The sequence below is a fragment of the Carcharodon carcharias genome, chromosome 4 (assembly GCF_017639515.1).
Source record: "Carcharodon carcharias isolate sCarCar2 chromosome 4, sCarCar2.pri, whole genome shotgun sequence".
NCBI classification, from domain to species: Eukaryota; Metazoa; Chordata; class Chondrichthyes; order Lamniformes; family Lamnidae; genus Carcharodon; species Carcharodon carcharias.
The window spans coordinates 152,447,068-152,470,313 of NC_054470.1; the positions used below are offsets into that span (position 1 = coordinate 152,447,068).

General features: G+C 41.6%; 1 protein-coding gene across 2 annotated transcripts in view; it reads right to left on the reverse strand.

Moving 5' to 3' along the window:
- msh3 (mutS homolog 3 (E. coli)) overlaps positions 1-23,246 on the reverse strand; it is a 341,409-nt gene that overhangs the window by 29,928 nt on the left and 288,235 nt on the right. For both annotated transcript variants that reach the window (XM_041186817.1, XM_041186818.1), the window contains 2 exons: positions 14,878-15,004; positions 6,030-6,204 (listed from right to left, as the gene is read on the reverse strand). In XM_041186817.1, coding sequence (XP_041042751.1) covers positions 6,030-6,204; positions 14,878-15,004 — 302 coding nt within the window. The remainder of the gene's footprint in view (positions 1-6,029; positions 6,205-14,877; positions 15,005-23,246) is intronic.

Below are 23,246 nucleotides of genomic sequence, written 5' to 3' on the forward strand. Positions count from 1 at the left end.
TCTTTTAGTGAAACAGTATAAGGAATGGTAGGCCCAATATAGTATGCAAACTGTCTTTCCCACTAAGGGTTTGGTGGTGATTCTTCACCAGTTAGCGAGAAGCAGAGTCCAACTTGTCCACCACACCCATGTCCTTAAATAGATGCATGTTGCTAGAGGATGTAGCTGATCCCTCCTTTCAAGATTGAGAAAACCAGGCCAGAATGTGAACTGCTTAACCAACTGAGAATAAGCTTCTGTTCTTGCTTGGACTGAAAACTTCACAGATATTGAATACAATTCTGACCCAGGGGTGATGAGTAGTGAATAATTCATAACTACCAAAGTGATTGTGGTACTTTCATGAGTAGAATGCTCTGTCCAAAAAGCCTATCGAGTACTCTGCTTATACAAGTTTTGCTTTATTGTGAGCCTGTATTAATGTTAGGTTTTTGATTTACTGTCTATTTTTTTCCCCATGGACTATTGTCTGTGGAGGTGATAATCAGGTAGAAGATGTTCAAAGATCCCAGTGTGAAGGTGTATTCAATTTCTAAAGTGACTGCTTACAATGATGTGTAACAATTGTTCATTAGAGAGAACTGGTAGTGTTAGAGTGTTTGCAATAATGGTTTATGTAATGTAGAGGAAATTTTTTTTTTAGTAACAGTTGAGTTTGAAGAGCTCTAGTGGTGGAAACCTTTTGGCCTCATTTGGATGAGTGACTTTTCATATAAATCAGAGACCCTTGAACAAAAAAATTATGATTTTTTTCCTACATTGGAAATAGAAGTGTATTTAAACATTTTGTCGATGTGACATTTAATGAATTTATTCAAACTGAATAAAATAATAACTGCATGAGCCTAATTGCTACATATATCTGAAATACCCTTAATCCTACTGAATGATGTGGACAATATAGACTACTATCAGGGTATTCTTTCAAGCTATTTGCCTATGAACCACTGTGTAATTCTTCTGTACAGAATCTCTTTCATGCCTAACATGAGTGACCATCACTACACAAGGCCGGAAACACGATGCAACTTGCATTTTAATTGGCATTAGGAGGCACACTGAAATTTTAGCTACGAATTAAATATAGGTAGATACTCAAGCTTCACGAGCTGGCAGACATTAATATGAATTATTAATTTCAGAATTAGACCATGTTTTCTGAATCTACTAGCCTTTCTGGTTTGGTCCAAGCATATCCATGATAACTATTATTTTAGCCATCACGATGATGCCTTCAGTTACTATTAACCTATAAAATAGGCTTGATAAAATCATATTGGCCCAGAATTTGCTGGAGTGGGATTTCTCACCACATGCCCCCCGCCCCCCATTTTGCCCTGTAACTTGCTGGAAGTGTGAGCTGATAAGTGAGGGCAACGGGGCACTTAGGAACTTAGTGAATGGCGGGACCAACAATCTACCTCCTTAACCAATGAGAATTAAGCAGTAAGGACGGAGAAGGAGATTGAATTCAAGCCAAATCAGGTAGAAAAAGAAATGAAGAGAGGGAAATAAATTGAAATGAGAGGAAAAGAGAAAGAAAGATATGGAAATAAAAGAAAAAAGGGGCACCGGCATCAGAATTGGAACAGGAGGGATCTGTACCGTTGGGACAGTCTCCACCTGAACTGATCTGGGACCAATGTTCTAGCAAAAAGGGTAAATAGGGTGGTCAACAGGACTTTAAACTAGAAAGTGGGGGGGGGGTGTAAAACTCCAAGAAGTATGACTAATGGGAAACAGAGCAGCAGGTTAGCATGTGGGGGGTGGGGGGGGGGGGGGGGGTGGATTCAACTTCATGGAAAATTATGAAAAAACTGAAAAGAAAAGAGAGCCTAGGAGAGGCTATTAAAGTCTCCAGAATACATAATAGGACAGAGTGTTTGGAAAGGGCTAGGAATCTAACTTCAAGCACATCAGATAAAGGGACGACAGTGAGAAAGGGGACGGGAAATACAGAACTGAACGTATTGTATCTGAATGCACGCAGTATATGAAATAAGGTAAATGAGCTTGTGGCGCAGATTGAAATTTGCAGGTATGATGTGGTGGGCATCACGGAGACATGGCTGCAAGGGGATCAGGACTGGGAGCTAAATATCCAAGGATATACATCCTTTCGAAAAGATAGGCAGGTTGGCAGAAGGGGTGGGGTTGCTTTGTTAGCAAGAAATGAAATTAAATCGATAGCAAGAAATGATGTAGAGTCAGATGATGTAGAATTTGTGTGGGTAGAGTTGAGGAACTGCAAAGGTAAAAAAACCATAATGGGAGTTATGAGAGGCCTCTGAACAGTAGTCTAGACGTGGGGCACAAGATACACCAGGAGATAGAAAAGCCGTGTAAGAAAGGCAAGGTTACAGTGATCATGGGGGATTTCAATATGCAGGTAGACTGGGAAAATCAGGTTGGTAGTGGATCCCAAGAAAAATAATTTGTGGAATGTCTACGAGATGGCTTTTTGGAGCAGCTTGTGGTGGAGCCCACTAGGGAACAGGCAATTCTAGATTTAGTGATGTGTAATGAGGCAGATTTGATAAGGGAGCTTAAGGTGAAGGAACCCTTAGGAGGAAGTGATCATAATATGATAGAATTTACCCTGCAATTTGAGAGGAAAAAGCTGGAATCAGATGTAACAATATTACAGTTGAATAAAGGCAACTACAGAGGCATGAGGGAGGAGCTGGCTAGAATTGACTGGGAAATGAGCCTAGCAGGAAAGACAGTGGAACAGCAATGGCAGGAGTTTCTAGGAGTAATTTGGGAGACACAGCAAAAATTCATCCCAAGGGAGAAGAAGCATACTAAAGGGAGGACGAGGCAACCATGGCTGACAAGGGAAGTCAGGGACAGCATAAAAGCTAAAGAGAAAGCATACAATGCGGCGAAGAGCAGTGGGAAACCAGGGGATTGGGAAGCCTACAAAGACCAACAGAGGACAACTAAAAAAGAAATGAGAGAAAAGATTAAATATGAAGGTAAACTAGCCAGTAATATAAAAAAAGATTGCAAGAGTTTTTTTAGATATATGACGGGTAAAAGAGAGGCAAAAGTGGACATTGGGCCGCTGGAAAATGACGCTGGAGAAGTAGTAGTGGGGAACAAAGAAATGGCGGAGGAACTGAATAGGTACTTTGCATCAGTCTTCACTGTGGAAGACATGGGTGACATCCCCAAAGTTCAAGAGAGTCGGGGGGCAGGGGTGAGTATGGTGGCCATTACCAAGGAGAAGGTGCTAGAAAAACTGAAAGGTCTGAAGGTGGATACACCACCTGGACCAGATGGATTACACCCTAGAGTTCTGAAGGAGATAGCTGAAGAGATGGTGGAGGCATTAGTGGCGATCTTTCAGGAATCACTCAAGTCAGGGAGGGTCCCAGAGGACTGGAAAATTGCTACTGTAACCCCCTGTTTAAGAAGGGAGTGAGGCAAAAGACGGAAAATTACAGGCCGATTAGCCTGACCTCGGTCGTTGGTAAGATTTTAGAGTCCATTATTAAGGATGAGATTTCAGAATACTTGGAAGTGCATGGTAAAATCGGGCAAAGTCAGTTGCTGGCCCTCCTATTGCCCTCCTGATTCCCTAATCCACCGACCATCCTTAATTGGATAGGGATCCAGGAGGCAGCTTCTTAATTCTCCACCACTGGGGAGATCACAAGAGCGCAAGAAATAGAAGCAGCACTATGCCTTTTGGCCTGTCAAGCCTGTTCCACCATTCATCATGATCACGGCTGATCTTGGGCTTCAGCTCCATTTTTCCACCTGGTCCACATATCCCATAATTCTCTGGGACCCCAGAAACCTGTCTATGACAGCCTTAATGTATTCAACGATGGAGCATCCACAACCTTCTAGCATAGAGGATTCCAAAGATTCACAATCCTTAGCCTGAAGTAATTGCTCCTCCTCTCAGTCCTAAGTGATCAGCCCCTTATCCTGCGACTATGACTCCTGAGTTTTGGATTCCCCAAACAATAGAAACAATCTCTCAGCATCTACACTCACAAGCCCCTTCAGAATTTTGTAGTTATCAATGAGATCGCCTCTTGTTCTTCTAAACTCCGGGCATTTGGGCAGGGTTGTGCAATGTAATTTCTTTTTAAAAAATATATTTACAATAGAAATTATTCCTTATATTTAAGAAGGGTAACTTGATCTGGTTTGATTAACATAGCTCAAAATGGAGTTTAACACAAAAAATAAGCATTTTTAATTCCCCATTTATGTGCAACCTGACTTTAAATAAATGAAAATTACTTTTAACAATTTACAGGATCATTTTCTATTTATAGAGGTACAATAATCAGTTTCTTAGTAAATTAAAAAAGAGTGTGCTGAAAAGCCTTAAAAATGTTACTATCAGTGCCAATGCAGCCAAAAGAACCAGCTTAAGTTTTAGAGCCTTCTCAAAGGCGTTCAAATGAGTGGAGATGGTGGCATGGCTGCTTTTATGGACAGGGCTTGCATCTAGCACAACTTTTTTAGTGAAAAAGATTGCAGAATCTCAAGTAGCACTGTATGCAATTATTACTTTAAAATTCTGCAATCTTTTGTGCTGGTTCTGCCGATTTTGGGTGAATTAAGACAAAAAAACTATTGCAACCGAATGGAGACAGTTGCAACCAAATGGCCCAGCAGTTCAGTTAGAAGGGGCGGCTACAAAATCCCTTTTGAAGGGATCACAGTCTCGGGGTAAACTATTTAGGACTGAGATGAAAAGAAACTTCTTCACTCAGAGGGTGGTGAACCTATGGAATTCTCTACCACAGAAGGCTGTGGAGGCCAAGTCACTGAATATATTTAAGGAAGTAGATAGATTTCTATACTCTAAAGGCGTCAAGGGGTATGGGGAGAGCGCAGGAACTGGTGTTGAGATAGAGGATCAGCCATTGAATAGCGGAGCCTGTTCGAAGGGCCGAATGGCCTACTCCTGCTCCTATTTTCTGTGTTCCTAATGTTGAGTGGTTAAGAGCAAATTGATATAGGTGAGCAATTTATTTTTTTTTATTCATTCATGGGATGTGGGCATCGCAGGCTAGGCCAGCATTTATTGCCCATCCCTAACTGCCCTTGTTCAGAGGGTATTTTAAGAGTCATCCACATTGCTGTGGGTCTGGAATCACATGTCAGCCAGACCAGGCAAAGAGAGCAGATTTCCTTCCCTAAAGGACATTAATGAACCAGGTGGGTTTTTACGACAATTGACAATGGTTTCAAGGTCATCATTCAAATTTTTATCAAATTCAAATTGCACCATCTTCCATGGTGGGATTTGAACCCGGGTCCCCAAAGCATTACCCTGGGTCTCTGGATTACTAGTGTAGTGACAATACCACTATGCCACTGCCTCCATTATGAAGTCTTTTGGTCCAAAGTTAAAATGGAAAAATAATTTCCATTAGTTGGTGATTTGATAACTAGAGGGCATAAAGTTAAAGCACTAAAAAGGAAAGTGAGATAAGGAGTATTATTTAATGCAAGACATTGTTGGAACATATAACATCCAATGAAAAACAGCAGTGGGAGCAGAATTCAGTGAATGGGAATTGGATAAATATTTGTAAAAGAGAAATTTAAAAATATGGGGAAAAGGAAGGGAAACAGGATTAAATGGACACCTCAATAGTTGAGCTGTTCTGTAAAATTATAGTCTTATCAGCTAGTATTATAGCCCAGCCAAAATTTCTATCCCATCCAAACAAATTAAAGTAACAAAAGTCAGATATACTTATTCATTGCCAGCATAATGCTGGCCAAATGTTATTTTAATAATAGACTGATATAAAATCCCAATCATTAAATTCTTGTCTGAGAATACTCAAGAAAGGCATCAGAAATTGCCATTAATTTCACCATTAAATAAACGCAAGTTTTGAAAAATGGATTTTGTCAAATGGATGCAGACGAATGTACTTTGGGGAGCATTGTGTAAGACAATTAAAAGGTAAATATTTAAAATAATCTGCAGAAACTTCTTTATGGATTTTTGCAAGCTATCTTCAATTTTTCTCATTTCAATTTTGTACCTCTTAGTGTTCATCAAACCTTCCAATTCCTTGGATTTCTCAGCAGCTTTCTTCAGCACTTCTTCAGGTATACTTGCTAGTTTGGCAACATTCAGGCCATAACTTCGATCGGCAGCTCCCACCGTCAGCTGATAGAGGAAAGTGATTGATTCAGGTTGCAGTTCCTCAACAGATCCTGGAGGATTAAAAGGGCATGTGTCAATTAATCCTCCCCCGGGCCAATGATTAAAGCAGATGGCTGGCATTAAAGAGTGAATAGTTTTATTCTGTCAGAAAACGCTAACATACGCTGTATAAGTGCAGAATAAAAAGGCCCAAATCTTCCACCACTATTTATGCAGAAGCTGTTTGGTTAAGTTGACAGGCATTTTTACGTGCAAAGTGTGTTCAGACACATTGTACAATCTAAATGATCCTTGTTCTCGGGTTTCTTCACAGGATTTGCTTACACACATTTCTTTTTGTGCTACATCGCACTTTATACGTACACTGGATCTATTTAATTCCCAAACACAATTTGACAGTTATATTGACTGGATTTATAAACAGATGAGAGGGGGCAAAAAATCAAACTGTCATGTAATTGGAAAGAAACATCTGATTTTAAACAGACCAAGAAGTAGCATTCTCCAACACAGGTTATGGACAACTCATACTGGTCTCACCAGACCGTGCATAAATTCTTCACTAGCATGGTGCCTTAATGTACTTGCCCACATCGTTTTAGGTACAGGAAACTCAGAAGACAGATCATCATCAAAAATGCAGGAATTTTTCAGTCTGATTCAATGAGTTAACACAAGCACATGAGGAAACACCATTCACCCACTGAAGCTCATCTCTCTTGTACCATAACTTATTGATTATAGCTACTGGCTATATAATATTCCTAATATTTTTACTTCTTCCTATCTAACAGGTTGCGCCCAACATTCATCGTTCGAGTAAAGAAGTCTTCCTGATATATTAATTTCAAATATACTTTTCATTAATTTAAATATCTCACTTGTCTGGGTTATTTTGAAATGTTTATCCTTTTCTATTTTTTACCTAACAAACGTTTACAGAATTGAACAATCCAAATAACCCTTAAAGGGATGCTTATTTCAAAATAATGAGACAACTTTATGCTATAAAAAGGTTATAATTTTTTTCCCCCTCTTCAACACATTTTAATTGTCCTTATTTGTGGCCTAATGGTTGCCCACTCAATGCTGGACAGAATCATAGGTTGGGATGTTACAGGGCAACGGTTACAGGGCCTCAGCCTGTCATGGAAGCCCTGGCTGCAATTTATGTTCATCAGGCAGTTCGGGGCTGCAGCCAATCTGATGGTTGGCTGCCCTTCAGTCCCAGCAACAGTGGCCACTGCTGGAACTACAGCAGGCCAGAAGGAGCCATAATGGTGGAGCCCCAGGGCTAGAGATGGGGAGTGCTTTCAGCGGGAGTGGCCCTCCTTGGGCCACAGGCCGCCTGATCAGGAGGAACCCACCCACCCTGAAACCCGAGCCCGCAAAGAGGCCACTAGGGAATACTTGGCCATCTCCATCCAAATGACTAAAGTACCCACCTGCCACTGGTAAAATACCAGCAGCAGCAGGAAGCGGCCCTTATTGGCCTAAGGGTGGGAGGGCCATCTGCCACCTTGCCTACCACTGGTAAAATGTCAGCAGTGGCAGGAAGGCAACAAGCATGGGACCCCCACCCCCCCACCTATTTTGTGAAAAGGAGTGTGCCATTTACAATCCTCCAACAAGCCCTCTAGCACCACTCCCACATCCAAGAAGGATCGAAAGATTGTGCTCACAACTCCTGCCATCTTCACTGCAGCTTCCCTCAGCAAATTCGGATGCATCTCATTTGGACCAGGTGACCTGTTGACTTTCGGTGATGCCACTTTGAGTGAGATATGCTTAGCATCTTCTTTCTATCCATTGTTCTATTTTTTGAATCTAATCAGCCCATCAATAAAAAATGCAATGAGAAGAGTTGTCTGGACTACAAGGAGATTAAATACATGAGAGATGGAGGTTTATGAAGCTGTTACTAATGTAAACAGTTAATTGAGCATTTAACCTTCACTGATTCCCAATCCAGCAATTCCTCAATTTTGAAATTCCCATCCTTGTGTTCATATTCCTCCATGGTCTCGTGCCTCCCAATCTCTAACTTCCTCTAGTCCTACAACAATCATTCCCGATAAGCTGTACGGCCACACAACAGCCTGAAGGTACCGCACAGGCCTTGTCCTGTTATAAGTGCCTCACATGTTCAGCAGCGCAAAAAATATTTGAAGTGATTGCGCACTGAATAAACTTGCTGCACAAAAACATAAATTTAAGAGGTGTTGCCTTCAACCTTCTGAGATCTCTGCGTTCCTCCAATTCTGGCCTTTGCTATATCCTTGATTTCCATTGCCTTTGTGCCTTCAGTTGTCTTGGCTCTAAACTCTGGAATTTCCCCCCTAAATCTCACCACCTCACTTTCCTCTTTTAAGACATTTCTTACAGCCTACTTCTTTGACCAAGTTTTCAGTCTATTTTGTCCATTGACAAGTTGGATATTAATAGGAATATGATTGCAGTACTAAATTTCAGCTCATTGTTAAAAATTAAGTGTCCTATTAGATGTGCAGCACAATCTCTGCAATTTGTTTTAATACTAAGACAAGATATTAATCTTGGATGACCATCCCGGAATTGTACCATGAAATAAGTATATTTTGTGCCCAAAGGATGCATTTACTGGAATTATTTTGAAACCATTTCACTTCTTTCTCATTATTGAGTGCTAAGAAAGATTGGGACCATTTTAACAATTGAAACGAAATGGGCAAAGCACACCTGCTGCCTGCCCATTGTTGCCATGGAGAATTTTGTGCCTCATTTGTGTGCACATGACAAGATGTGCACGGCAAACCAGTGCTTCAACGGAGCTGGCCCACTGGGGAGGGCAGGAAATCGGTCAACTTCAATGTGAGAACGTAGGCTGCATCTCCTGGCCTCACAATGTTGTAAGATGAAGTAGATTTGGAGCCACTAATTCACAAAATACAAAATTAGTCCTATATTCATCATAGGACAATGATTTACATATTAAAATGACCTCCTGACCAAAACAGGTGAACATTCTAACCATCAATCTAAAGGCCCCTATCAAGACGACGTTGGGACCGTCAATGAAAATAGGGCAGTAAATGACCCAATGCCTTTTTGGGCCATTACTAGCTTGTTTATGCAGGGTGGCTACATTTAAAATCAACTCCATTACTCCTGGGGCACTCCTAAAAGATAAATTAACCAGAAGGCATCAGGGCAAGGAGAGTAAGATTAATTTTTAAGTATTCTTTGCAATGCTCCAACAGAGCTTAATCTTTAAGGAATGGGGCAGATTTTCAGACAAACCGAAATTCTAATTAAACAGATTTATTTTGAAAATTAAAAGCTAAGTTAAGTGAACCAGTGTCTTGAGTAAATAAAATGACATTTGCAAAATGTCAAGCACCATTTTGATGAGTGTTAGGATGCCACAGGGAGAGCCCACTGGGAGCACACAGGTCATGGTATTAAACAGTATGTAACGCTGATTTGACACAACCACTGTTACTTGGGAGCTCAACACTCCAATTAATGCTCTCTCACAACCTCACACAGAAGCCCCTCAACCAAGAATCATCAACTGCTTTCAGGATTGTTGCTGATTACTTTCTTCTGGCTCTTGCTGTAACTGTAGAAATGTTTGGTGGTTCCCAGAGTTGTTGAAAGTTTCTCATGTCTGCAGGGAGCGATGTGTCTTGAGCTGAGGGGCATTGACCTGACTTCAAGGATATTGCACAAGTCACTTGTTCCCAGTAAAGGGTGCAGTAGTTTGCACCCCTTAGCCCACAGCTATTTGAGCTGTAATTGAGGTTCTGGATTCCAAGAGGGCTAAATACATTTCATTCTCTCTTTCCAGAGACAAGGAGGCCGAGTGAGCACACAGCTTAGTAAAGATCACAGGTTTCCCCATGATGTAGGGCATCACTGGTTGCATGTACTTTGCTTTGCTGATGCTGCGTATCAACTCTTGAGGTGTACTAAACTTTAAATTCAACTGTTGTGTGATCATAAGCAACGTATCATATAAGTCAATGTCCAATACCCTGGCAACAGTTATGATCAATGTTCCCTCCAAGCTGCACGGTCATCCGAAAGTTCAGTGCAGGCGGCACACAAGTCGGGCCCACTAATTTAACATGCATGCGCGACTGTGCAGAATGATTTAGAGGGCCCGCTCATTTAAACCAGCCATGCACTACAAAAAAAGGAGTTACATTGCTCATGATGCCTTCATATGGTAGCAGTCCATCTGCAGTTGAGTCACCACAACAAACTAGAGGGTGGCTGCCGGGCAACAAGGGCTACCCTTTGACCACATGGCTTACAACCTGCTGCATAACCCATGCAATCGAGGAATGCATATAATGAAAGCTCTGCTGTCACATGAAATTTTTTTTATTCATTCACGGGATGTGGGCTTCACTGGCTGGGCCAGCTTTTATTGCCCATCCCTAGTTGCCCTTGAGAAGATGGTGGTGAGCTGCCTTCTTGAACTGCTGCAGCCCATGAGGTGTAGGCACACCCACAGTGCTGTTAGGAAGGGAGTTCCAGGACTTCGGCCTAGCGATAGTGAAGGAACAGTGATATATTTCCAACTCAGGATGGTGAGTGACTTGGAGGGGAACTTCCAGGTGCTGGTGTTCCCATGTGTCTGCTGCCCTTGTCCTTCTAGATTTTTCTGGTCGTGGATTTGGAAGGTGCTGTCTAAGGAGCCTTGGTGAATTTCTGCCCTGCATCTTGTAGATGGTACATACTGCTGCTACTGTGCGTCGGTGGTGGAGAGAGTGAATGTTTGTGGATGTGGTGTCAATCAAGCGGCCTGCTTTGTCCTGAATGGTAATCAGATTCTTGAGTGTTGTGGGTGATTGAGCAGATCATTGGGTGCTTAAGCAACGCTTCTGCTGCCTGGACCACTCTGGAGGAGCCCTGAAGTACTTGACAGAGCATGTGTTAGGATTCTTAGTGGTGTGCTGCATGCTGTATAATCTTGCCATCATAAGCGCACAGCACTTTCCACCTGCTATTTGGCAGCTAGCTGAGGTGGTGGAAGAACAGGAAGAGGTAGAGAAGCAGAAAGGAGGGGGGGCATGCGCAGAAGGAGGAAGACGTAGAGGAGGAGGGAGGAGGCAACTGACACAGCATCTTTCTAGGTGGGATGTCTGTGATCAATTGATCCTAATGTAGTACCAGTAAAAAAAACAACAAATCCTCATTCACTAGCAGTCCCATGCCTTACCTTCCCTCTGTTACTGACTATTACAGAATGCTCTACGGCACAATAAAATAAAACCAGCCAAACAAAATCTATGAATCAAACATTGTCGTATCACATATACAAATATCACCCTTGAGCATTCTGAGTTCCTGTTTGCTGTGCGCCTTTACTGAAGAAGAGGTTCCAAAGGGCCATATCAGACTCGAAACGTTGATTCTGTTTCTCTCTCCACAGATGCTGCCAGACCTGCTGAGTTTTTCCAGCATTTTCAGTATTTAAGATCAGAGACGTGTTGATTCCAGGCTCCTCCATGCTCCTTGACAGTGACTCTAGGCTATCTAGCAGGCCAGCCAATGCATCAAGCATTTCAGTGCACATAACCATCAGCCTCCTTCTATACATCACTCCACTGAAGTCCTCGTCTGAGTTCTCTGCAGCAGAACAAGTGTGCAAGCTCACCTTTGCCTTCTGCCCTGGCTGCAAGTCACCTGTGCCTGGTGGCTCACCAGATCCTGCCTCTAAGCTATCTTCTGAATTATCCGCAAGGTCACTATCTGAGCTAGTAACTGTGGGTTCTTCTGCTCTTCCAACCTGGCCATGTTGTAGTTCTTCAGGGTCTGACAGGGAAAAGGCACAAGCCTCAGGTTGTGATTTCACAACACACAAGGACGCAAGAATTAGGAGCAGGCCATTTGGCCCTTCGAGCTTGCCCCTCTATTTGATAAAATCATTGCAGGTCTGATTGTAGCCTCAATTTCACATTCCTCTCTGCTGCACAGAATCCTGCAATCACTCTCCATTTAAGTAACATACCGTTTTTCTATTCTTCCTGCCAAACTGAACAAATTCACATTTTCCCACATTATACTCCAACTGCCAATTTTTTTCCTACTCACTTAACCTATCTATATCTCTCTGAAGACTCTTTATGCCCTCTTGATGACTTACTTTCCTATCTATCATCAGCAAATTTGGCTATCACACATTCAGTCCCTATATCCACGTTATTGATATAGATTGTAAATAGCTGAGGCCTCAGCACTGATGCCTGTAGCACGTCACTAGTTACAGCTTGCTAACATGAAAAATACCCATTCATCCCTACTCTCTGAATCCTCATAGCCAATCAATCCTCTATTCATGCTAATATGTTACCCCTACACCATGAGCTCTTATTTTGTGAAATAACCTTTGACCAATGCATTTTGGAAATCCAGAAACACCACATGTACATGTACCCCCTTTATCCAACTTGCTTGTTGCTTCCTCAAATCTAATATATTAGTCAAACACTATTTCCCTTTCACAAAACCATGTTGACTCTGCTTGATTATATTCTGGTTTTCTAAATCTCCTACTATTATTTCCTTAATAAAGGATTCTAGCATTTTCGCTATGACAGATGTTAGCCTAACTGACCTACAGTTACCTGCTTTCTATCTCCCTCCTTTCTTGAACATAGGTGTCACACTTGCAAGTTTCTAATCCACTGGGACATTTTCAAAATTCGAAAGAGGAGAGGGGGAGAAGCAAGAGGTGCTTGGTTACAGCATCAACAGCTTGTAAATGGGATGAGGGGAAAGTGGGATGATAAAGAGGATTAGGCATGAGATATTGTCATCTTAAATGGATTCAGCCCCACCGATGACCATGGCCTCAGACACAGCTGCTCCAATGATGATGACCACCGTCTCCTCAATGGGGACAAGGACATGCAGCTATACCTCTTCCGCTTCCAGTTAGCTCCAGATGCCTCCAGTCATGTGCCACCTAATCCTGTGTAAATAAGTGTGATGTGACATGTTGATGTAAATAGTATCATCGAATAGCTGGCGGCCTATGCAAGCTGTAAAATGTGAATGTGAGGTTTGTAGCAGCACTAAGAGTGTGAGGGTGAGATGAGGCTTCGAAAAAAAAAAAATATAGTGCCTTTCACAACCACTGGATGTCTCAATACATTTTACAACCAATCAAGTACTTTTGAAGTATAGCCATTGTTGTAAGAAACACAGCAGGCAATTTGTGCACAGCAAACTTCCACAAACAGCAATGTGATCATGAACAGATAGTCCTGTTTTGTAATGCTGATCAAGGAATAAATATTGGCCAGGACACCAGGGATAATTTCCCTATTCTTCTTCAAAATAGAGCCATGGAATCTTTTACATCCACCTTAGAGTACAGACAGGGCCTCGGTTTAAAGTCTCATCCAAAGATGTCACCTCTAACAGTGCAGCGCTCTCTCAGTACTGCACTGGAGGGTAAGCAGTGATTTTTTTGTGCTCAAATCCTGGAATGGTATTTGAACCCAGAAGCTTCTGATTCAGAGGTGAGAGTGCTACCAACATGAATGAGGCATTATGTTAGAGATTGTTGATGCATTGATGTGGTCCATCGAGCAATGTCTGAGACTTGTGGTGTAGTTAGTGGAATAAGGCTTGAAGATGCATTCACTGACCTTGACCACTCATATGAAGGCATCACAGTTCTTGGGGCACCATATCCAGGACTTGGGCACTGCACCCTGACATTGACATCATAGTTCGTTGGCCCCACTGCCTGCTGAGAGTCTGCCTGGAGGGTCTCCTGGCCCCCTGTCTTCCGAGATAGAGTACATCTCTCTCCTTGACCAAGATCTCTGGTGCAGCATCAGAAAATCTTGAGAGCCTGCTGTCAGCTATGTGTCTTTCCCAGGCCAAACTCACTTTACAATGACCTCCAGCACTCGCTCCAGTAAAGTGCATCTCTCTTTTAAGAGATATAGGTTGGCTTGTAGTACAGGTTGGCTTGACCTCCTCATAGCCTCTCATTGTTCTGCAACTGACTACATGTGCAATCTAAGTGGTGTTTCTGAACGTATCCTAGACTGTTCATGGAAGAGTTTGGTCAAACCACACCAGAATATCCAGGTTTCAGAAGGCGAAGGCAGATCTCATCACTTTAAAATCAAATAACTATTGGCTGAGATAAAGGCGAAGGCAGATCTAATCGCTTTAAAATCAAATAACTATTGGCTGAGATAAACATGAGTTTTTCAAATCTTACAACGGTGGAAATGATGAACATTATACTGAGACTAGCCATAAAGCTGGCTTATTTTACAGATTATACATGACTGAGTGAAGTAGTAAATATGAATTTTACCTTATTCCTTAATGCTTCCTGTAACATTTAAAGCAACATGGCACATCATGCTATCCATGTTACCTAGTTCACTTAATTTCTTTTGGTTAGCCTTTTTATTCAAAACAGAGCAGTAGTACCTCAAATGGGGATGACTTACAATGTTCCTATGAAGCACCCTGGGGCCCTTATGAAATTACATTAAAGATACTATGTAAATCTAAGCTGTTGTTTTGTTATTGTTATTAAGAATACCAGATTTTCGATCTGCAATAAACCAAAAGTCAGAAGAAAAAAAGATTCACTTCCAATGCAGTTACAAGGCTGTACATATGGTCTTTCCTTGACCAGGATATCACAGTTAAGAAGGTTGAATTTGTTCAGACGTCCATTCTCAAACTCTCATTCATACCATTTTGTTCATCAACTTCTTCATTCAGCAAGAAGGCCATGTGATAATTCCTGATATTCTGAGGATAGAGTTTTTCCAGTTCACACACCGGGGGATAGTGGGTAACAAATAGCGTCAGAGGTTTTACCTGAAAGTAAAAGCATAACATATTATTACAACATATTGAACAATTAGCACCACTGAACCCCACAATTAATTAACACATACAACCTGTTAGAAATAGTAGGAGAGCTTAAAATTCTGAAGAAGTATAACAAATTAAAGGACCATCAGCAAAGAGTAAAAAGAAATCCCTGACCTGCTGAGTGAACAAATATTCATCATAGCTATTACAGCAAAAGTAATGACGAGCTCTTGGTGATAGCCAAACATAAGTCTAAGGTTAATGCTGCCATTAACATGGTGGTGAGGGAAGCTTATTAGCAGTGATATGTTGGCATCAATCACAGAAACTGTCAATTAATTGTTTATCGCTTGTGAACAAAAGAAGGGGCGGGTAGAATCGGAGTGACCCTTTGAACTCATGAAGGCTATAACTTATCATGGTAGGTCTTGTGATGCAGTGGGTAGCGTCCCTACTCCTGAGTCAGAGACTCCGGGTTCACATCCAGATTCACTTGATAGCCAAAGGAAGGTGTGTTCATAATGTGGCCAAACAGCTTGTTTATCAACTTGAAAATCCTTCCAATACATGCCATTGGTAGGGAGTAAGAGTGGGGGAGATTCCTGACCATCTTCTGATGAACAGGAATTTGGAGCTTCTGTCATCACCATCTAAAGCTCCAGCTTACTACATGCACGTAAAAGTGCATGTTGTTACAGCAACTCAAACTCCCCAAGTGGTCTATAACACACCACCATAACTTATCACCTGAAGATAACCAGAAACCCTAGTGTGATAATCTATGGCCAATAAAAATAACATGGCTTCTAAAAAAATGTTAACATAAGTGCAAGATATCACACATAGGGTCATAAACATTCTTTCAAAGTCACCCCTTAACTTTCTATATGCCAGGGAGCAGACACTTAGTTTATGTAATCCCTCCTCATAATCCAATCCTTGGAGCCCTGTTAACAATATGGTGAATCTGCACCATACTCCTTCCAAGGCTAATACATCCTTTCTGAAGTGTGATGTGAGGAACTGAACATAGTATTCCAGGGTCTAACCAGGGTTTTGTGCGGCTCTCCCAGAACTTGTTTACATTTTAGCCCTCTAGTTATAACAGCTAACATTCCATTAGCATTTTTGATTTTTTTTTGGTACCTAACTCCAACATTTTAGCAATCTTTATACATGGATCCATAAATCTATTTGGACCACACCTGCTCCTAGCTTTTCACCATTTAAATACTTGGATCCATCTGCTTTTGGTCCAAAATGGATGACCTCACACTTGCCTATGTTGAATTCCATTTCTAGTTTTGCTCACTCGCTCAATTAATTTATCAATGCCTCCTTGTAATTTCATGTTCCCATTTACATTATTTACTGTGCCACGAATCCTTGTATCATCCTCTGGATACTCTCCACCAGGACCTCCATTGCCAGCTCAAAGAACCTGTGCACCCACTCTCTCCATTCCTGAGCCATCCTGCAATGTGCTTCTGTGTGCTAGCCAGCATCCTCCACACCTTCAGTGGAAGTGGGTGCAAGGATCCCACATATGCGATTCCGTTACGCTAATCTGTACTTTAGCGATAAATCTGCAGATTTCTGGTTTTGCACATCCAGGCAAGTTCAAATTAAGGCAGTCGGCAACTGGCACCAAAACTGTGTGCTAAGTCCAGACTTTGAAACAGGGCTGCCTTATTAGCACAACAACCATTTAATGACCATTTTCACCCTTTGCCCAAAATGAATCCTGCTGTTTCTAAAAAAACAATATTAAGAGCTCCATTACAGTTTATTAGACAAAGGGCATTGAGGGAGGCGCTGATAACTATAGATTTCTCCCAGCTCAATACTTCAAGCTCTTTTTTATTCACACTACTTAAGCATTGCCACTAACATAAAACTAATGACATGACCATCCGATTTAGTATGCTGTAAGCTATATTTCAAAGCTTATTATGATGACACTATTGTGTCCTATATTCTTTACTTTTACTATGTTTTCCCTAGGAAGCTGTGCCTGTACTCTGACAAACTCAACACCCCTCAGCAGCACTCACTTGTACCTTTACAAACACCAGCTCAGATACATTAATTCCTAGCTAGTGAGACAGAGAAAAGAGTACAGGGTATTGAACAGCTGCATTGGAACAGCTGGTGTCAGCAGAGAAGGAATAGTAACCTGTTGTATGAAGCACCAGCTGGAATCCATCCTCGCCTCCTGAGCTCAAGGACCTGAATCTCCTTTTAAAAACAAAGATGCTTTTGGAGCAGATGATTTTACAGCAGGAAAGATGGGAGGATTTGCTGTCAACATCAAGGTACCTTTCAACCAAATGTGGTACCAAAGATCCTCGGCAAAACACGTCAGTTAGGCCCAATCAGTCCTTCTTAGGATATTACAATTCTATATTCTGGCTATTTCAAACAGAAGGCATGAAATTGCAATAACTGTATCTCATACTGACTACCACAAAAATGCGGTTTGCACTATACTTTGCTGTGTTACTATTTGCTAGGTTTGTTTTATGTGAAAAAAGGGCATCAGAAGCAGGATCAGTGTATTTATAATACTGTCCTGCAGTCAAATCCAGGTGAACTCATGTTATTGAGAAAAAAATTGCAATAAATCATATCAAAAAAATAAGTCAGTATTGTCTTGATCCATCTGTCCCCTTTCAGTTCTAAATAGAACTATCCTGGCTCCTGATTAAACAAAGTTGAAGATGTCTACTTGAGGAAGGTATCGAATAGCTCCTCTGACTGGTGTAAAAACAAAAAAATGCGAATGCTGGAAATCCAAAACAAAAACAGAAGTACCTGGAAAAACTCAGCAGGTCTGGCAGCATCGGCAGAGAAGAAAAGGGTCATGAAGACTCGAAACGTCAACTCTTTTCTTCTCCGCCGATGCTGCCAGACCTGCTGAGTTTTTCCAGGTAATTCTGTTTTTGTTTTGTTCCTCTGACTGGTGATTCACCACTAAGTTAATACAGAAATCACAAGAATGGCACTTCAATGGTTCTTGGCTGGTGAAGGGAAAAGGGAAAATCTCAAATAAATGACAATCACAAGTCTCTCCAAAATCCTGCCCTGAAGTACCTTACTTCTCTGGTAGCCATGCCAATGCTCTCCTACATGATGTAACACAGGTTGCCAGTGCTACCCCTGAAAAAGCCAAAATAAAAGTTATCTGGTTAACTTTATCAAGTATTATAAAGCTGATAAAGTTTACCTGTACACTGTTTCCAAAAGAAGGGTTTTTGGCAAAAGATGCACACAATTGTACCTTATTAAGAGAAAAGGAAATAAACCTCACTGTGCTCCCTTTACACTTGGGTATAAAGGAGGGTGAGGGAGTACGAAACTGTTTGCAATTTACACCATGTTACAGCGTCAGGGTCTTAACCATCCAGTATCAGCCAGTTTAATTTAATGGGGAGAAATATGAAAGGTAATGGTTATTACACATAATTATTCCAATTCAGCTTCCATGACTGTACAATCTTTCATTTAATTGTCTACTAATTGTCCCTCAAATTCTGGCCTCTTGTGTATCCCCAATTTTAATCACTCCACCACTGATGGCCGTGCCTACGTCTTTCTACCTCACTTTTCTCCTTTAAGACATTCCTCAAAACCTGCTTCCCTGACCTAGCTTTTGGTCATCAGACCTAACATCTCCTTATGTGGCTTCATGTCATACTTTGTTTTATAATGCTTCTGTGAAATGCCTTAGGACGTTTCATTATGTTAAAGGCATTAATTTGTGGTTGTTGTATATCCCTGGCTCCATCAAATGAGATCTCATTGCACTCCCCCACTGCAAGCATTATATCTATCAGGCAGCATTAAGACATCATTGCTCCAGTGAAAGACTAGGATAAAAATTACCTGCAATCTTCCCTCGTTAAATTTCTAGATGGGTGGTTACTGTTTGAATAAGGATATTAATTTTAGCTAAATAATGAAAAGAGTACATTCATTTGAAGGGGAAAGAACATGTAGTGCTTTTACTTGAAATACTGCATTGCACTGTGTTGCTAAATATGTCAACACGGATTACAAATGCTCATTGTCAAGTGTTTCCCATATGTAGAGATCACACAACGGAAATTGAGGAGCTATGGAAAATGAGCCAACAGTGATAGTGAATAGTAATTAAACGGCCATTAGAAAACTGGAGTCCTAGAATGTTCATAAGCCACTTCTGACTACCACTTAGCTTCCCTCCCAGGCAACGGTTGCTAAGTTATGTTGGAAGAAGTACAAGCACAATCATAACACGGTAAATTATTACATTTCCGTTTCTGGAGGAACTTTCTGTTCATCCAATGCTGGATGCAGGCAAGCCATGTGAAAAATTGGAAACACTGGAGTGATCAAGGGAGATAGTGGTGAGGTAGACCTGGGCGTCATCAACAACATGTGGAAACTGATGCTGTATTTTCGAATGGTGTTGCTGCAGGACAGCATGTAGTTGAGAGAAGGAAAGGGCCAAGGATAGATCCATGGGGGAAGTCAGGGGTAATAGAAGAGAACCCATAACAAGTGATTCCCTGGCTAAAACTGGGTAGGGAAGATTGGAGCCAGGTAAGGTCAGTCCCACCCAAATAAATGACAGAGGGGAGGCGTTAGAGGAGAATGATGTGCTCAAAGGTTATTGAAAGTTTTAGAAGGAAAAGGAGAGATAGTTTACCACGGTCATGACACATAATACATTACTTGCAACTTTGATAAAGATTATTTCAGTACTGTACAGGATCAGAAACCTGGTGGAGGGATTCAAACATAGAACTCCGCAAAAGAGGGTCATGGATTTAGGAGGCAACAACAATTTGAAGGACTTTGGAGAGGAATAGGAGCTTCGAGATGGGAAAAAATGTTTGCAAGGACAGGGATTTAAGGCTGGATCTTCTGAGAACAAAGGTGATGACTGCAGATTTGAAGGGGAAGGAGCAATACCCGAGGAAGCAAACCACTAACAATATAACAAGGGGACCAGGAACAGAACAGAATGGTCAGCAATATTCACTATAAAATTTATTTGTTGTTGCACAGCCAGTTCTTTTTTCAGTACACAGTCCCTTTAGATTCTTCTGTGTGGCCATACTTGCACATTATATATCTCAGAACAAGGCCTCTGAAGTGCCTTCCAGGCTGCTGTGCAGCTGTGCTCTTGTACAGGTGCGGAAGCATTGGTTGTCTATTTGCAGTTTGATGCAAATAGGGTCATGGGTGAGAGAGGCGGGTTTCATGGAAAAGGTGAGCTCAGAGAGGGAAACAAGGAGAAAAAAGATGCAAATTCAGATCCGGGGTAGGGAGGGCAGCCTTAGAGGGCGTTTGGCCTAGTGAGCAAGAGGAAGAGTAGGAAAGTGGCAGAGGCAGCTGAACGGATGGTCTCAATCTTTGTGACAAAGAAGTCCAGGACCTCCCTGCACTTGCTGTTGGAGGTGAGGATGGAGGATGCAGGGGATAGAGGAGTGAGATGACATTTTACAGTAGAGATGAGAACCAGGGGCCTTTGCATTCCAGGGTGACCCAGGAATAGTGAAGAGTTTTGGCAGAAGATTGCAGGAGCCAGTTGTGCTTCATGTGATCCCAACAGGTCTGGTGGTGAATGGCCATAAACATTCACGTTTGTGTCCCTTGGAATTAAGGAGGAAGATATGAAGGCAGTACAAGAGGAATAACCAAAGTGAGAGGCCATAATTGTTTTAATGATGTCAAAGACATCAAATGTTGATGTGAAGATTTGATTGAACAGATCAACAGCTGCAGAGCTGTCATGGTGAATGGAAGGCTAAAGCTAGACAGTTGAGAATCTAAAAATGCAGATATAAGCCCCTTAAGGGGAGAGTTCTTTCCAGGACTAGCAAAATTACAGAGAAACCAGAGAAAACTCTCATCTCAACCTGGTATCCCTAAAGTACTCAAACAATGTACAAAAATGGAAGTGATGGCATTCTTGATGGAGAAGCAATGACATGCAGACAAGGTACATAACTAAAAGTAGACACATCAGGCTAATCATGCATGACCCTAAATGGATTTATTAACAATTCAAGAGAGAAATGAAGAGGAACAATGACCCCTACAAATTCTACAAGGAGAAAGCAGATGGGGATCAGCAGAATGCATACAAAAGTATATAGAAATAGGTCAAAAGCTGTAATGAGAGGAACAAATAGAAATAGGAAAATGCATAGCTTCAGATGGAAACATGATGGAAGTTTTCCACAGTTAAAAGGACAGTCAGTGAAGAGGTGAGAAGCATAAGAAGTGTAAGTAGGCTTGAAAAAGAGAGAACAAGCATAAGGTAGCATACATTTTGAATAACTGCTTCCTTCAAGTATTCATAAGAAGAGATGACCAATTTAGCCTCCCAGGCAAAATTAATGACTTTGTTGTAAGTTAATCCTATATGAGCTAAACAGGCTCAAAAACAATAAATGCGGAGTGATAAACAGGATAGAAATCTTGTATTTATATAGAGCCTTTCACGACCACCTGACATCCCAAAGCACTTGAGAGCCAATGAAGTATTTTAGAAGTGCAGTGACTGTTGTAATGTAGTGAATGCAGCAGCCAATTTGCGCACAGCAAGATCCCAAAAACGGCAATGTGACAACAATCAGATAATGTGTTTTGTGATGTTTACCAGAGACAATTATTGGCCACAACACCGGGGATGACACCCCTGATCTACATCGAAATAAAGCCATGGGATCTTTTGTATCCACCTGAGGGGGCAAACAGGGCCTCAGTTTAACATCTCATTCATACAGACATGCAGTCATAGAAGTCTACAGCACAAAAAAGGCCCTTCAGCACCAGTCAAACAAGTACCTAACTATTCTAATCCCATTTTCCAGCACTAGGCCCATAGCCTTGTATGCCATGGCATCACAAGTGTACATCCAAATACTTCTTAATATGAGGGTTTCTGCCTCTACCACCTTTTCAGGCAGTGAGTTCCATATTCCCACCACCCTCTGGGTGAAAAAATTCTTCCTCACATCACCTCTAAACCTCCTGCCCCTTACCTTAAATCTATGCTCCTTGGTTACTGATCTCTCATCAAGGGGTAAAGTTCCTTCCTGTCTATCGTGCCCCTGATAATTTTATACATCCCAATCATGTCCCCCCTTAACCTCCTCTGCTCCAGGGAAAATAGCCCCAGTCTATCCAATCTCTCCTCATAACAGGCAACATCCTGGTAAATCACCTCTGCACTCTCCCGAGTGCAATCACATCCATTCGAAAGACAGCACTCCAACAGTGCACTGCCCAGTACTGAACAGAAATGTAGGCCCTGATTTTTGTGTTCTTGGAATGGGATTTGAATCCAGAACCTCATGACTCATAGGCGCAAGCGCTACCAACTGAGCCACAGCTCAAGTATCAGAGAAGATTATGGAGATTTGGGAGGCACTCAAAATCATAATGAAGGAATGACTGAACATGAAGGAGACGCTAGCAGGTTGGAAACAAGCCAACATGGTACCCGTAGTTAAAAAGAGCGATAACTTAGACACAATTATAAATTCATTAGAAATAAAAACAGAAAATGCTGGGAAAACAGCAGGTCTGACAGCCTCTGTGGACAGAGAAACAGAGTTAAAGTTTGAGTCCGTATGACTTCTTCAGAGCTAAAGAGAAGGAGAAATGTGATGGAATTTATACTGTTTAAGGGGGGGGGTGGAGCAGGTAAAGTGGGAAAGAAGGTCAGTGATAGGTGGGGGCTAAGGACAGATTGAAAAAGGTGTCACGAACATTCATTAGTCTTACTCGAATCCTATGTAAAATAATTAAATTGATTATCGAGTGAAATTTGGAACATCATCAGTAGAATAATACCTTAATTAAAAGTAATGAACATAAATTTAGGAGAAGGTTGTCCTGTCTCAAAAAACCACCTAGACTTCTTTAGAATTCTGTTGAGACCAACAACGTGTTGTCCCGAGGCTTCTTGAAGTCACTGGATAATTTTCCTGACCACAGATTACATGCGCATTTGTGTATGATCATGCACAGAACATGATAATATCTCATAAGGCAGCTGGACCTCCAATTGTCTTGGAACCCACTCGCCATTGGACCAAGGCCCTGCTCTGCTAAGACTGTGTGGTAGATGGCGTGCAGCGACTGCTCTGCGTTTAAAAAAAAAAATCACTCACAGGCATTTTCCACTTGCCAAAATGAAGTTTGGGACCTGGAATGTCAGGACCCTCATTGGCAACCCCAGCAGTGA